Source organism: Pongo abelii, chromosome 12 (assembly GCF_028885655.2).
Source record: "Pongo abelii isolate AG06213 chromosome 12, NHGRI_mPonAbe1-v2.0_pri, whole genome shotgun sequence".
NCBI classification, from domain to species: Eukaryota; Metazoa; Chordata; class Mammalia; order Primates; family Hominidae; genus Pongo; species Pongo abelii.
This window is the reverse complement of record NC_071997.2, coordinates 108,580,396-108,594,327: the sequence shown is the minus strand read 5'-3', so window position 1 is coordinate 108,594,327 and position 13,932 is coordinate 108,580,396. Positions and strand designations below refer to the sequence as shown.

The 13,932-nt window shown below is 48.0% G+C and overlaps 1 protein-coding gene across 9 annotated transcripts in view; it reads right to left on the bottom strand.

Annotated features, from left to right (window-relative positions):
- Nucleotides 1–13,932, bottom strand: part of ITSN2 (intersectin 2) — a 158,389-nt gene that overhangs the window by 2,031 nt on the left and 142,426 nt on the right. For all 9 annotated transcript variants that reach the window (XM_054548300.2, XM_054548302.1, XM_024242350.3 and 6 more), the window contains 8 exons: nt 12,990–13,096; nt 11,126–11,309; nt 7,725–7,823; nt 5,869–6,036; nt 4,921–5,136; nt 4,201–4,322; nt 3,337–3,419; nt 315–398 (listed from right to left, as the gene is read on the bottom strand). In XM_054548300.2, the coding sequence (XP_054404275.1) occupies nt 315–398; nt 3,337–3,419; nt 4,201–4,322; nt 4,921–5,136; nt 5,869–6,036; nt 7,725–7,823; nt 11,126–11,309; nt 12,990–13,096 (1,063 nt within the window). The remainder of the gene's footprint in view (nt 1–314; nt 399–3,336; nt 3,420–4,200; nt 4,323–4,920; nt 5,137–5,868; nt 6,037–7,724; nt 7,824–11,125; nt 11,310–12,989; nt 13,097–13,932) is intronic.

The following is a 13,932-nucleotide window of genomic DNA, read 5'->3' as shown; positions in this document are numbered from 1 at the left end:
TTGGGAGGCCGAGGTGGGCAGATCACTTGCGGTCAGGCGTTCAAGACCAGCCTGGCCGACATGGTGAAACCCCGTCTCTCCTAAAAATACAAAAATTTGCCAGGCGTGGTGGTGCACACCTGTAATCCCAGCTACTCGGGAGGCTAAGCCTTGAGAATCACTTGTACCCCAGAGGCAGAGGTTGCAGTGAGCCGAGATTGTGCCACTGCACTCCAGCCTAGGTTACAGACTGAGACTCTGTCTCAAAAAGTCATCAGCAAAAACTGGGGCAGGGCAGTTATCATGTCCGTTGAATGAATGAAAGCAGTATTTACCATTTGGTTTGCAGGCTTTTAATTCTGTAGCTTCAATGACATGCACCATCAGGCGCCCGATGCCTGAAGTCTTTTGGGAGCGGGCTACAAAAGAGGAAGGACAAGTCCCATTAATCTCTTCTCCAAGGATGCAGACAGCGTGGCGATGATGCTAAGCTGCAGACCCTGTCTTTCAAACCAACCATAACACTACCGGCTCCCTGTCCCCATCTGCCACTGCCCTGGGCCCAACAGCCCAGCAGCTGGCTGCCCTGTGCCTTTCCCCAGGCTGTGTCGCCTGCTAGGAACGCCCTGCTTGCTATTTCTGCCCTGCCTGCTTTCTCTGCCCGTCAGCATCCTACTCATCCTTCAAGATGCAGGTCTGATCCCACATCTACCTCCCAGATCCCTTCCCTCCTCTGCATCCAGTAGCCCTCACTTATGAGCAGCCCACAGCCTGCTGGGTCTGAAATCGTGTGTAATGTCCGTCTCCTCTGCCAGACAGGAGCCAGGGTAGAGCATGGACTGTTTCGATCATCCTTATATTAACCCCTCAATTGTCTAGCAAATAGTAATATTAATAAAATAATACATGGTATTTGTGCAGCACAATAGCAGCTAACATTTACTGGATACTTACTTTGTGTTAGGCATGTGCTAGACTTATGTAAATTATATTATTTAAACTGCATAATTACCTGATAATGTAGCTCCCCATTTTACTGATGAGAAACACTGAGGCTTAGAAAGGACTGGAGTGTGATCCACTCAGAGCTGCTAAATGGCAGGGTCAACATTTAAACATCAGATACCAAAGTCCAGGCCCAGTTAAGCCTAGCACAGAGCCTGGCACAAAGTAATTGACAAATGTGGGAAGGACTGAACGCACGGACGATGCACAGCAACATATGCAGATGCTGATGGGAAGCAAAACTCAGGCAGAAAAACCGGATTGACATCTTTGGCCAATTAAGAGCTCATATGCGTTATGAAATGATCAATCATTGATTTTTCAACAGCAAGCTTTTAAAGTACCATTAAAATAACATTAAATTAGCAAAAGCTGTTTTAAACATACCTTTTAGGAGTATATAACAAAATAGGGGAAACCTGAATAAAAAAACACATAAAGAGCTGCAACTATAGCAGCCAGGAAGCTGGCGGGAGGCCCGGGCAGGAGGGCAGGCTGCATGGGGGGCCCGGTGGGGAGGAAGGTGGAGATGCAGCTGGCTCAAAGCACAAGCCCCCTGTGGGGTGGAGGCCACAGGCCGGCCTGGCACAGCTGGAGATGCAGCGGGGAGGTTGGGGCCTGGCATTCATGTGGAGGCTGGAGAAGAATGTAGGAGTTCTGGTCTGAAGGCCACGGTGGGGCAGGGTGGGGTGGGGGGGTGCTTTACAAAGACCATTGCAGCTCCACTGAGCAGGTGAGTGATCTGTGCCATGAACAGAGAGGACATCACCAATGCAACAAATCTGGAGCCCCACCGGCATAAGTAAGTCACATGCTGGCCCCAATGCGGGAGGGAGTTGCCTTGAGGGAGCTTATGGCCATTAAGTGAGAAAAGCAGGGACTGAGAGGGCACAAGCAGAGGCAACAGAGGATGAGAGCCCGGAGGATGATCGCAGCCTCAGGACAGTGGGGGCTCCAGGTAAAAGTCACACTGGTTAGGGCAAGAGGGTGTCATGGAGGAGGCTGTGTTTGACGTGGGCCTTGAAGGATGGGAAGAATTTCAGGTGGGGGCAGAGCACTTGAGCTGGAGGGGGAGCTCACATGGGAAGGCCAGGCAGGGCAACAATGGGCTGCTCAACTAGGCAGCTGGATGGGCCGGGCACAGGAAAGAGGTGGGGATGGGGCTGGGTGGCAGGTAATAGTGGGGATGGACCCTGAGTGTGGGGTAAGAAATGTGTCCTTAATTTGGGAGGCAATAGGGAAGATACTTCAGCAGGAAGAGGTATAAGAGCAGCTCTGGAAAAAAGAATACTCCAGAAATGAAGAGGATGGGTGGCAGAGAGGAAAGAGAGCCTTGTGCTGCAGCCTGGGTGGGAGATCAGGGGGCCTGTGACACGGGGACAGGAAAGGGCGATGCGAAAGTGGCGAGGGAGGAGGACTGCAGTGCAGCTGACCAGGTGTGAGGTGCCAGGGAGGGGCCTGGGTGGCCAGGGACCACACTACTGTCCACAGAGGGTCCCAGGAGGAGCTGCTGCTGGAAGGAGGCTGGTGGTCCCTTGGGAAAAGCCGATGCGTGATGCGGGAGCAGTGGAGCAGGTGGTTCTCTGGAGGGCGCTGTTCAGAGGCATGGGCTTGGGAGAGTGTGGCTAGCCTGACCCTGAAGCTGGGGGTCAGTGGTGTCCCCGAGGGAAAGAGCTACAGAGGTTGGGGAGAGGCCTGGGCAAGGGTGGAAGAAGAGCTGGGAAGGCGGCCATGGGGTCCAGACGGAAGGCAGAGCCTCAGTGACTGCCATCAGTGCAGGGAGCTGGGGCAGGGAAAGTGAGCTGAGCCACTAACTAGGCCACTGGTGTCACTGGTGGGGACAGGACGTGGACTGAAGTCTGGTGAGGTGAGAAGGGGGAGGAGGCGGGGCAGAAGGATGGGGAGAGGGCAGACTTAGGGTCTAGGCCCCCTGGCTGCAAAGGGAGAGGGTGGATGGCAGGCCCTAGAGGAGGGTGAGGAGCAGCAGCAGCTGCTCAGGAGCTGAAGGGAGACAGACCACAGGTGTGGCATGTAATGGAGCAACACGGCCCAAGCAGAGGTGAGGTGAGTCATGGAGAGAAAGGAGTGGAGAAGGTGCAGTGGAGGAGGGGGATAGAGGTGCTACAGAGAGGGAGGTCCCGGAGCTGGCACTGCCAGCCCATGTCTGTGTGGGCAGGGGCCCCAGGGAGGTTTGCAGTGGCAGCTTCAAGAGGGGAGGGCTCTCTGGTCTGATCCCGCAGCAGGTCTGGTCTTTCAGACCCATCCCCATTTCATCAGCCTGACTGCAGGAGCAGTGGCCGGCATCCCTAGGGCCCCTGGGGGCTGCGTCCCACCCTCCGGGCACCCCGATACCTTGGTAAGCTTTCTCGCGCTTCTTCTTCTCAGTGTCGATGTACTGCTCAGATGCCGCCTTGATCTTCTGCACCCAGGCGGTCCTGCGGGAGAAGCAGGGGCAGCCGTTGGCCGCATCCCACCCTCACAGGTCAGTGCGGAGCCCCAGAGCTCTGCACATGTTCTTCAGTCTTTTGCTAACCTCAACTTTCACAAGTTTCCTATCAAAGACCTGATATTAGTCAACCGAAAGATGCTTATGCTAATGGAGTATCCAGCTGAGAGCTGGTAGTGACCCTTCCTGACTGACCACAAAATGCCAGGCACTCGCAAGGCACTGGGACCTGGAGACAGACGATGCACTGGCCCCACGGATGACACCTGGCACGAGGGGTTCTAGCGCACACAGAGAAGCAGCCCCCCAGGTTGGCGCCGCGGAGGCACTGTTGGAGCTGCAGCCTGAAGGAAGCTGGGAACAGCGGGGATGGCACCCACACAAGGGCGCCTGGGGAGCGAAAGTCTGCAGGTGGAGGGACGAGGGCTGAGGCCTGCGGCCCAAGGAGGCCTCGGAAACCAGCAAAGCACAGTGGGCTGTCGCCTGTGGGCAGCCCCTGCAGGGACTATAGCAGGGCCTTAGGTGCTGATCTGCCATTTGGGAAGGCTGCTGAGTGGTGTGGGGAGAGACTAGAAGCTGGGAAGCATGTTAGGAGGCAGCTGCAGTGACCAAGGCCTACCATGGGACTGGAGCAGAGGGGACGTGTTAACAGAGGTTCAGGATACAGAATTAGTGGGGCTTGAGCACGGCTGGAGATGGGTTTATGGCAGAAGGAGACATCCAGGCCTTCTCCCAGAGTTCAAGGCAGGCCACACATGGTCAGGACTGACCTCTCATTAATGTTGTCTGTTCGGAGGGTGTAGACCCGATCAATGTGGGAAATGTGGAAGACAGGCTCATCGCTGGAAGGGTCTGTGGGCAGTTTCACCAAGACTTCATTCAGGAAAATGGGCTGAAAGAATTAGGGCCAAAACACAGGCTGTGAGATGGGCTATAACACTCCACCCGCCTATGTCCAGAGAGAGTTCTGTTTGTTCTGAAGAGCCTTGTTGAGAAGGAGAAAGGGGTCTGGTGTCTAAGGTCTTCTACACAGAACAAATGAAACCTCCATTTGTAAGAACAATGAAGCCTCCATTTCTGGAAAAGTCATTATCGAGGTGGGTCAGGTGTTGGGACTGGGTGGGGACAGGAGCTCCGAGCACCCACGACGGCTGATGTAAAAGGCTCCCTCTACTAGCAACGCTGGTGCTGTGCTGGGGCTCGGCTTACAGAGACCCAATGCTCAATGCACACAGTGGTGAGCCCAGGTGTCACGCTGGCCAGGAGGAAGCCAGAATCTCAGCTGGAGTCTGGCTGACGGCCTGTGGCAGGTGGGGAGAGCCCAGCCGCATGGGGCCCTTTCCGTGGGAAGCAGCAAAGGAAGCACGAGCGATCTGGAACCAGGTGAGGAGGGTCCCGTAAGGCCAGCTCAGGGTCTGCCAGGAAGGCCTTAAGATAGAGGCAACACCTCATTAGGCCCCCGATGCTACCGCCAGACGCGCGACACTCACCGTTTTATACATTTTGAATTGAGCACTGGACTTCGAGCTGAAAAGTTTCTCAGAGCCAGAGGAAACAGCAAACTGCCTGACCATGTAGGTAAGAAGCAGGAAGTCATTGAAGAGGAATCCGTGCAGTTCCTTGTTGCTCTTGGTCTTGTATAATTTCCCACTGTGCAAGAGCTTCCGGGGCCCCAGGCAGTTGGTGAGAGAGTTGAAAATAAGTTGCTTAAAGAGAAAGAAAATGTCACTTTTTAAATCCCGGCACAAACCATCCAGTGCCCCTGAGAGGCCAGTGCCCTGGGCCTGAGGATACTGTGGTGGAGTTTTCTAGGTGGGAATGTGGCTAGAATCATTCACTTTGCATGAAAGATCCTTAAATACATTACTCTTCAGAGTCCAAACTGGCCCAGTGAAAATCATTACTTCTAGCCACAGAACACTGATTCTACCAGCTGAATTCAAAGAACTCAAAACAAAAAACCCCAGTGTTCTCTCCTTAGGAGAAAGGAAGATGACGATCCAAGAAGGAATGCCCTTCATGCCTGCAATCCCAGCACTGTGGGAGACAGGCGGCAGGATCACTTGACGCCAGGAGTTCAAGACCAGCCTGGCCAACATGGTGAAACCCCAGCTCTACTAAAAATACAAAAATTAGCTGGGCATTGTAGCAGATGCCTGTAGTCCCAGCTACTTGGGAGATGGAGGCCAGAGAATCGCTCCAACCTGGGAGGCAGAGCTTGCAGTGAGCCAAGATGATCTCGCCACTGCACTCCAGCCTGGGCAACAGAGTGAGACTCCGTCTCAAAAAAAAAAAAAAAGAAATGCCTTTGCAGGGGCAGGGTGGTGAGTCCACGCAGGCTGCCTAAGGTGCAGACTGTCCATGTGAGGGAAGGCTGGGAGCTGGTTCCCCACCCAGAGCCTCCCTGGAGGCGCACAGCTTAACCACACAGGCCTGACCTCCGCGAGGCCTTCGCACTGCACGTGCGCCTGGATCCACTCCAGTCGGTCTGAGTTTTCCTTCTCCCGAACCCCCTCATTCACTTGAGAGCACAGCTCCTCTGCCCGCTCGAGGGCCAGCTTTAGGGAGGAATGGTCCGCGTGGCTCTCCGGGGTGTTCTCCAGAATCTGGAAAAGAGTGGGCAGCGTCACATGGGGGAGCTGCGTCTCTCACCTGTCCACCCGGACTCTCGCAGGACCCCTCCTCCAACCCCTGCTTCCATGCCCTGGAAATGCGGCAGTGAACAAGACGTCACTTTCCGCCCTTGAGAAACTCATACTCCCACAAGTTCTTGGGGACACAGGGACAGGTAACGCTGCTGCGACAAGGTGACAGTGCTAAATGGATCAAGTGCTCTGAACTGTGTGGGTCTCTGGTTGCTCTCCGACTGGCTCCTGGTAATAGGCGGGAGCCTCCCTACTCCTCCCGAAATTTAAGCCACGTAAGGGTGAGCCCTCCTGTATAAACTGGCTGCAGCTGTGTTAAGTGTGAACTTGCTGAATAGCAATGGTTCATAACAATTTTGGGGTCACTGATCCTTTTGAAAAAAATCTGATGAAAGCAATGACTCCCCTGCCACAGGAAAAATACAATAAAATCACATTGTCAGCATGTGGAAGAAATGCATTCTGTTCATTCTGAAGCGATTTCAAATGATGCATGCTCCAACTGTGAACGCACAGAGGCCAGAATACAAATGTGTGTGGTCCCTCCAGAAATTAGGGGCCATCACCAGATGCCCCGTCTGGACTCTCTCACTCTAGTCGGATGAATGCACAGTCCTTCGTTTACAATTCTAAAATGCAGAAAAGCCTGAGAGCCTAAAGTTTTCATTCAGTACCCATTTGGTGGCAAAATCTGACCTAAACGGAAGAGATATATTTACTTATCTACTCACAGTGATTGTTCGTATGTTTCACTGTAGGAATATTAGTGTGTCTGGTTATAAGTGCTACCCTAAGGCTCAGTTGAGGAGTCATATATTATATGGTATTTGAGCTACATTCCAAATTGTGAAACACATCTGGCCCCAAGTATTTCAGTGAAGGGGCTGTGAACCTGCATTATGGTTCAGTTTAGTACAGGCGTCTATCACGAGGTCTATGTTGAGGTCACACAGCTAACAGACCAAAAGTCAAGGAATCATCAATAGAAGTAACAGGCTCATCATATTCCTGCTGCTTTTCTTTGTAAGTTACTGTAATCAATGGTTAATTGTGGGACAATCTTTTGTAAAGTCTGCCTTTTCCTTAGAAGGCTTATGGGCTCAAGAGGGCCCTATTGCTTATCAGAATGAAAGCTGGAAGGAATTTTAGAAGGAATGTTGAAGCCGAATACAGCGAGGGACACAAATGAACTCTATTTAGGACATGCCGAGTGGAGCCTCCTGGGACATCTAGGAAAGGTGTTCAGGGTGGATGGAGGCAGATCTCAGAGGAAAGACTGGAGTCTAAGGTTACTCTGGTCTTCCTCTGGGTTCAAGATGGGCTCCACAACTGGAGACCTAGAGGGGCCTTTCCCTGCCTGGACAAGTACACTTATGACTTTGAGATGCTGGGGAGTTTCTTGAAAGGTGGATGACAGGTTACCCAAGTGACACTGGATTCCTCTCTGATTTGCCCACTTCAAGGATTGAGTGTGTTTCTATGCACACACACACAGGCATCTGGTCCCTGGGACAGTGGGATCGCTGTGTGGCGTCACACTGTGTGCAGGGTGGGGTGGCATGCTCAGGGCTCCCTGAGGATCTGGCCTCTGTGGACCTCAGCACGTCCTTCTCCTAACTCAGACCCCACCGCCCGGCCTGCACACTCACACTTCTGATGAGCAGTGGGTAGCGGGTGATCCTCTGCATGGGTTTCAGCAGGAAGCTGGAGAGGGGCATTCCTTTACACCGCGGGTCAGATGCCAGCTTCTGCAAAACAACAGCGAGGCTCATGAGGAAATCACAGCTCCGATCACAGGAAGCACTGGTCTTTGATCGCCTTTTAGATTTCACATTTCTTTTATTTATTTATGTTTCTCCTTGTCTTACTGTTTTAGAATTTTTTTTAGGTGCGTGTTTTATTTTTTATTTTTATTTTAAAGTTTGTATATATTCACAACATACAAGTGTAACTTTGCTACACTGATGTGTCGCACTGCAGTAAAATGAGGGCCTTCAGCTTTCTTTTAAATAACTCAGGATCTAAAATGATACCTGTTAGGTTCACAGCAGGAATATCTCACCTCATGTGCCAAGCCCAGCGGATGCTCCTCAGCTCTTTCTCACGAATGTGTGAGCCTGTGCTGGGACTGTCCCCCACCCTCTCTTCTCCGGGCTGATTCACACTTGACCCTCAAGACTCAGGTCCTGCTAGCCCCTGGGACACCTTCCCTCCTTTCCATGACCCTCCCTGGCCACCTTTAGCACACACCACATGTGTACCAGGTGATACAGGGAGAGGCATCATGTTTCGGTGTCTCTATTCCACACCCGACTGTGAACGCCAGGCGCAGGGCCCACATCCTACTTGCCTCTACCCCTAGCACCGGTACACTGCCTGAAGAGAGCAGCTGCTGCTCTAGAATGGCAGCTTTTAATGACTGAAGAGTACACTCACTGTAATCCACCTAATCATTTCCCCACTGCTGGATATTTAAATTGCCCCCCTTTTGTTTTGGCCATATCTGTATATGTTGCTGTCACAAGCATCTTCGTGCTTCTTATTTCATATTTTCTGAGTCTTTTTAAAAAGTAACATTTTAGAACACAGCTTATTGCTAGATTTTGCTTTTTAAGGTAACCTATAGCAGGCCTTTCACGAGGCAGTATTTTTATTTATTTTGACTATTGTTACAATTGTGATGACTTTGAAATCCTATTTACATCATTATTTTAAAACATGCATATATACTAACAATTCTCAGTTTATGTCATTATTCTGATGAATGTTTAATTCTATGATCTTGGATTCTATGATCTTGGTTTCCATGTTTCTTCCAGTTCATTTCGAGGCAACTCCCTGCCTCCTACCCTTATCACAAATCGAAGGGCTCTGTCCTCAGTGCCTTATATTGAATCATTTTTGCATCCCTGAGATCATCGTAAGGAAAAATACGATAATCATTTATTGAATGCTAATAGTAATGTGTTGGTCTCTGAGTTAAAGTCCTTTAAAAGTATTGTGTGATAATCTCCTTTTATAGATGAGGGAACTGAAAGCACCCACATGTTAAATAACTTGCCTCTGGTCCCACAATCAGACAGTGATGGGGCCGAGATTCTGAAGCCTGTCTTGTTCTAAGCATAGTATGCTATAGCCTCCTGAGATAATCCTATTTGGTTATGATAGGCTCTTCTTTTCATGTAATGCTTAATTTTATGAACTGTTACTTTAAGAGTTTAACAGCTGTATTTGTAAATGATAGTGGGTTTTAACTTATACAGGCCTTGGAATCATGGCTACTTTTGCTTTATAGAATGAATTAGGTGACCTTTCTACTTTTTCCTATGATCTGTAACAGTCTGTATAATATAGACTAATCTATTCCTTTAGAGTTCGAAAGAATTCACTGTTAAATCCATCAAGTGAACCCAGCTCCTTTTTGGGGTAAGTTTCTCAATTTTCTCCTTGGTTAATAGTTATCGTAATAGTAAGATTTTCCATTTTTATAAGATTTTCTATTCTTATTGAGCCAGTTTTCAAGTTTTAATAAAAAATTACAAATTTTGTTCATGTTTTCACATTTGTTAGCATGTCTTTTGGAATTACATGTGCTTTAAGAGATCTCCTTACATCCATTCTGACTGTTACTTCTGTTTTTTCCTCTTTTTCTATTAGATTCATCAGTTATATTTTATTACTTCTCTTCAATATATCAGTTCTTGGATATATTGATATAATTTGTGCTTTTTATCTTTATTACTTCCTCCATTTTCCTTTTCTAATTTCTATTCTCTGCCTAAACATCTTTATATTTTATTCTTACTTTCTATTCTTTTCTGTTAATGAAAATATTTAAAAATTATGTACTCTCCCTTAAGTACTGATATGGCTGTTTAATAGATCCCAATATGCAGCATTTCATAAACAAAAAAACCCAACAGGAAATATGAAAAAGAAGCAAGAAAACAGATTTTACTTTCAATTTCCTCACCATTTTAACAGGTATAATAATAGTTTCTACTACTGAACAACATCAATGCAAAATGACTTCTCAAAATATGACTTTCTATTATAATAACCTGTATGAAGGATGTTGTTGACTCATTACATTATACACAGTGTTCTCTCTCTGAGTACAGCTCTAGCTTTACTTCTCATGTTTAACTTGTGACATGGCATCACAGAACCGATCCTTTCTTCTTCTGCTCATCAGTTTCTGGAAGCTTTGATGACATCTGTGCACACTTCTGGTATATTTACAGGATCACAGATATGCATTTTATATATTATCCTAATTCCTGGTATCATCTTTGTTTCCTACTCTCATTTCCTTTGGTCCCAGTTTATTCATCTAGTTATTTTAAATTTTATCTTGTTGCATTTTATACGTTTGAGTAAGCTATTTTAGGGCCGGGCACGGTGGCTTACACCTGTAATCCCAGCACTTTGGGAGGCCAAGGTGGGCAGATCATCTGAGGTCAGGAGTTCGAAATCAACCTGGACAACATGGTGAAACCCCGTCTCTACTAAAAATGCAAAAATTAGCCAGGCGTGGTGGCACACGCCTGTAATCCCAGCTAGTTTGGAGGCTGAGGTAGGAGAATCTCTCGAACTTGGGAGGCAGAGGTTGCAGTGAGCCGAGATCATACCACTGCATTCCAGCCTGGGCAACAGAGCGAGATTCTGTTTTAAAAAAAAAAAAAAGAGTAAGCTATTTTATACTTTTTCTGGAATAAGGCAGGTATTAAATGAAGGCAATTTACAAAATTAAGAAAGTGACATTCTGGTTGTTTCTTGGGAGTATAAAGTAGCTGATAAGTAAGTATGCTTAAAAAAAAACCACTCTGCTATCAGATGGGGAAAAAATGATGGTCCCAGTGCCAGGAAAAAATCAGGTCTACATAAAGGCAACACAAAACAATCGGAAAATTCTCTGCCGTATTGGTGTTTCCTTTGGAAACTGATGGGGATGCCCTTCTCCATTGTTGGGATTCCCTGTTGGGCTACTGTGTGCTGTTGCCTCCAGCCTCAGAAGGAGCCTGACCTGCAAGGCCCAGAATGGAATTACCTTTAAAAATTCTTTGAAATCTGTGTCTTCATCTGTCTTCTGCTGTAACAGAGCTGCTCCATTAAGCTGGCAGCTGCAGAACCTGATGTAAGCCTGCATGTGGGACAGCTCAGCTGCCAGGATGTCCCCAATCATCTGCACCGGCATCTTCTCGCCCCCGGTCTTCTTCCGCACCCGCAAAGCCCTGCCAAGAACACACTCTCATTTTGTGTTTCTAAGTGAATATCTTAGGTAATTGAAGGATGAATCCCATGGCAGACCAATGGTAATGATAACCAGTGAGTTACCTAAGAACCTCTGGCACTGGGAAGGAAAACTCAAGAGGAAGAGGAGATAGCTTGGGCCAAAAGCTCTGCTGGTCAAACCAACCGGGGTGTGATGTTAGCAAAGAAAAAAAAAAGTAAATAAAGTCCCTACAGTTGGGTGGGCTGGGCACGGTGGCTCATGCCTCTAATCCCAGCATTTTGGGAGGCCAAGGCAAGAGGATTGCTTGAGCCCAGGAGTTCGAGACCAGCTTGGGCAACATAGTGAGACCTTGACTCTACAAAAAATGAAAAATTAGCTGGGCATGGTGGTGCACGCCTGTAGTTCCAGCTACTCCGGAGGCTGAGGTGGGAGGATCGCTTGAATCCAGGAGTTCAAGTTGGGTGCAATGAGCTACGATCACACCACTGCACTGCAGCTTGGGTGACAGAGTGAGACCTTGCCTCTAAAAATAATAAAAATAAAAATAAATTTAAAAAATATACACCTGGGTGGCTGGGCGTGGTGGCTCACGCCTGTAATCCCAGCACTTTGAGAGGCCGAGGCGGGTGGATCACGAGGTCAGGAGATTGAGACCATCCTGGCTGACACGGTGAAACCCCATCTCTACTAAAAATACAAAAAATTAGCCGGGCGCAGTGGTGGGCACCTGTAGTCCCAGCAACTCGGGAGGATGAGGCAGGAGAATGGCGTGAACCCGGGAGGCGGAGCTGGCAGTGAGCCGAGATCGCACCACTGCACTCTAGCCTGGGTGAGAGAGCGGGACTCCGTCTCAAAAAAAAAAAAAAAAAATTAGCCAGGTGTGGTGGTGGGTGCCTGTCGTCCCAGCTACTCGGGAGGCTGTGGCAGGAGAATGGTGTAAACCCAGGAGGCGGAGGTTGCCGTGAGCTGAGACTGTGCCACTGCACTCCAGCCTGGGCGACACAGCGAGACTCTGTCTCAAAAAAAAAAAAAATACACTTGGGTGTTTCAAGGCCTTAAGAATTGTTTTGGTTTCACCTTAGCTTCTTGGCAAAGTTTCTTTTGAAAGATTCTAACTTGTTCTCGGTTGAACCAAGAAGGAAATTTTCAGTCTGTAAGAGAAAAAAGGGAGCAGGAGCCGCAGGGGCCAGGTGTGGAGGCAGAGAGGCACTATCCCCGAGGGAAGCTGGGACTGCTCATCCTCCCGTGGGGGGCCTGTCCTCACAGCCATGAAGGATGGAAAATCACCCCAACAATAGAACTTCACATGGGGATAGAGACTTAGGAGGCCACCAAACTAGGCAGTTTTATCTGCGCCGTGAGCTGCAGCTCTCCTCTGACTCTTCTGCCCTGCCAGGGTCAAGGACATCTTATATCTTGGAATCATAGATTGATATGTTGTTTAATGATTTAATTTTTTCTTTATCAAAATATTTTGTTATATTTCTTTACTTTCTTCAATACTTATGTATTTTACAGTCACAGGATATTTCATAAAATGATAATAAAATAACAAGCCTGAGGAAGCAGAAAGCAGTTGAAGTTCCTTTGCTAAGAAGCCCTTGCAGAGGGTTTTGTGGGAGTCTCAGTCTGGGGACTTTGGGGTCAGCGGCAATGACAGGTGATGCTCAGGACTCACTTCAGCAGCTTTGTGTTGGACATGATGAGCTCTTTCCAGTTAACAAAAATCAGGGCCATCTCCCCTTCAGTGAGAAAGCCTGACTCTGCCATGCGTTTCTGAAAAACCTAAAGTCAAAACATAGAAAAACTAGTTAGCTTAAGTGTGGATACACAGCCTACGTGTGGTCTAAATCAAACAATGTCTTCATAAACTGAAACTAATCAGATCAAATAATATCTTCATAAACTGAAGCTAATCATCCAAATAAGCATACTTATGACACATTTTATACTGCATAATGTTCTTTCTTTTTGCTAGTGCAGCTCTTATCAAGGCTAGTTCCAAGGACTGAATCTAGTAATCTGGTTAAGAGGAGATTTTCAGATTTCTCTCTTAGGGATGTTATGAAGGTTAAATAAAGCCATGGGCGTGAACACCTAGGCACTGTACAAGCTTGCAGGATTGAGGAAGCAGGCCATTGTTAGGTGGAGCATCACAGAGTTCTAGACAACAGTTTGTGAGACATTCAACGGGAGAACCAGAGTAACAACTTATGCCACCCCTAAGATAACTCCAAGCAGATGTGGGTTTCAGAAGTTGGCTGCTGAGGAAGAAATAGTAATACTCTACATCTGTATTACACAGCACTTAAGGATTTTCAAAGCACTGATATGTACAAATATGCAGATGCTTGTGTGTGTGTACACGCATGCGTGTGTGTTTGCAGGGTTCTCAATTAGCTTCACGGGTGATGGAGGTGAAGCTGAGTCAGGTATTATTATTCCCAATTGACCTATGAAGAAATAAAGGCTTAGAGGGAGACTTGCTCAAGATCACAAAGCCAGAATATGAAAGACCTAGGACTACAATTCAACTCTTTTTGATTCTAAATCTAAGTTTCAACTGCATAACTGAGATTCCTAGGGAATGACTTTAAGCACCTTAAGGAAATAGAGAAGTT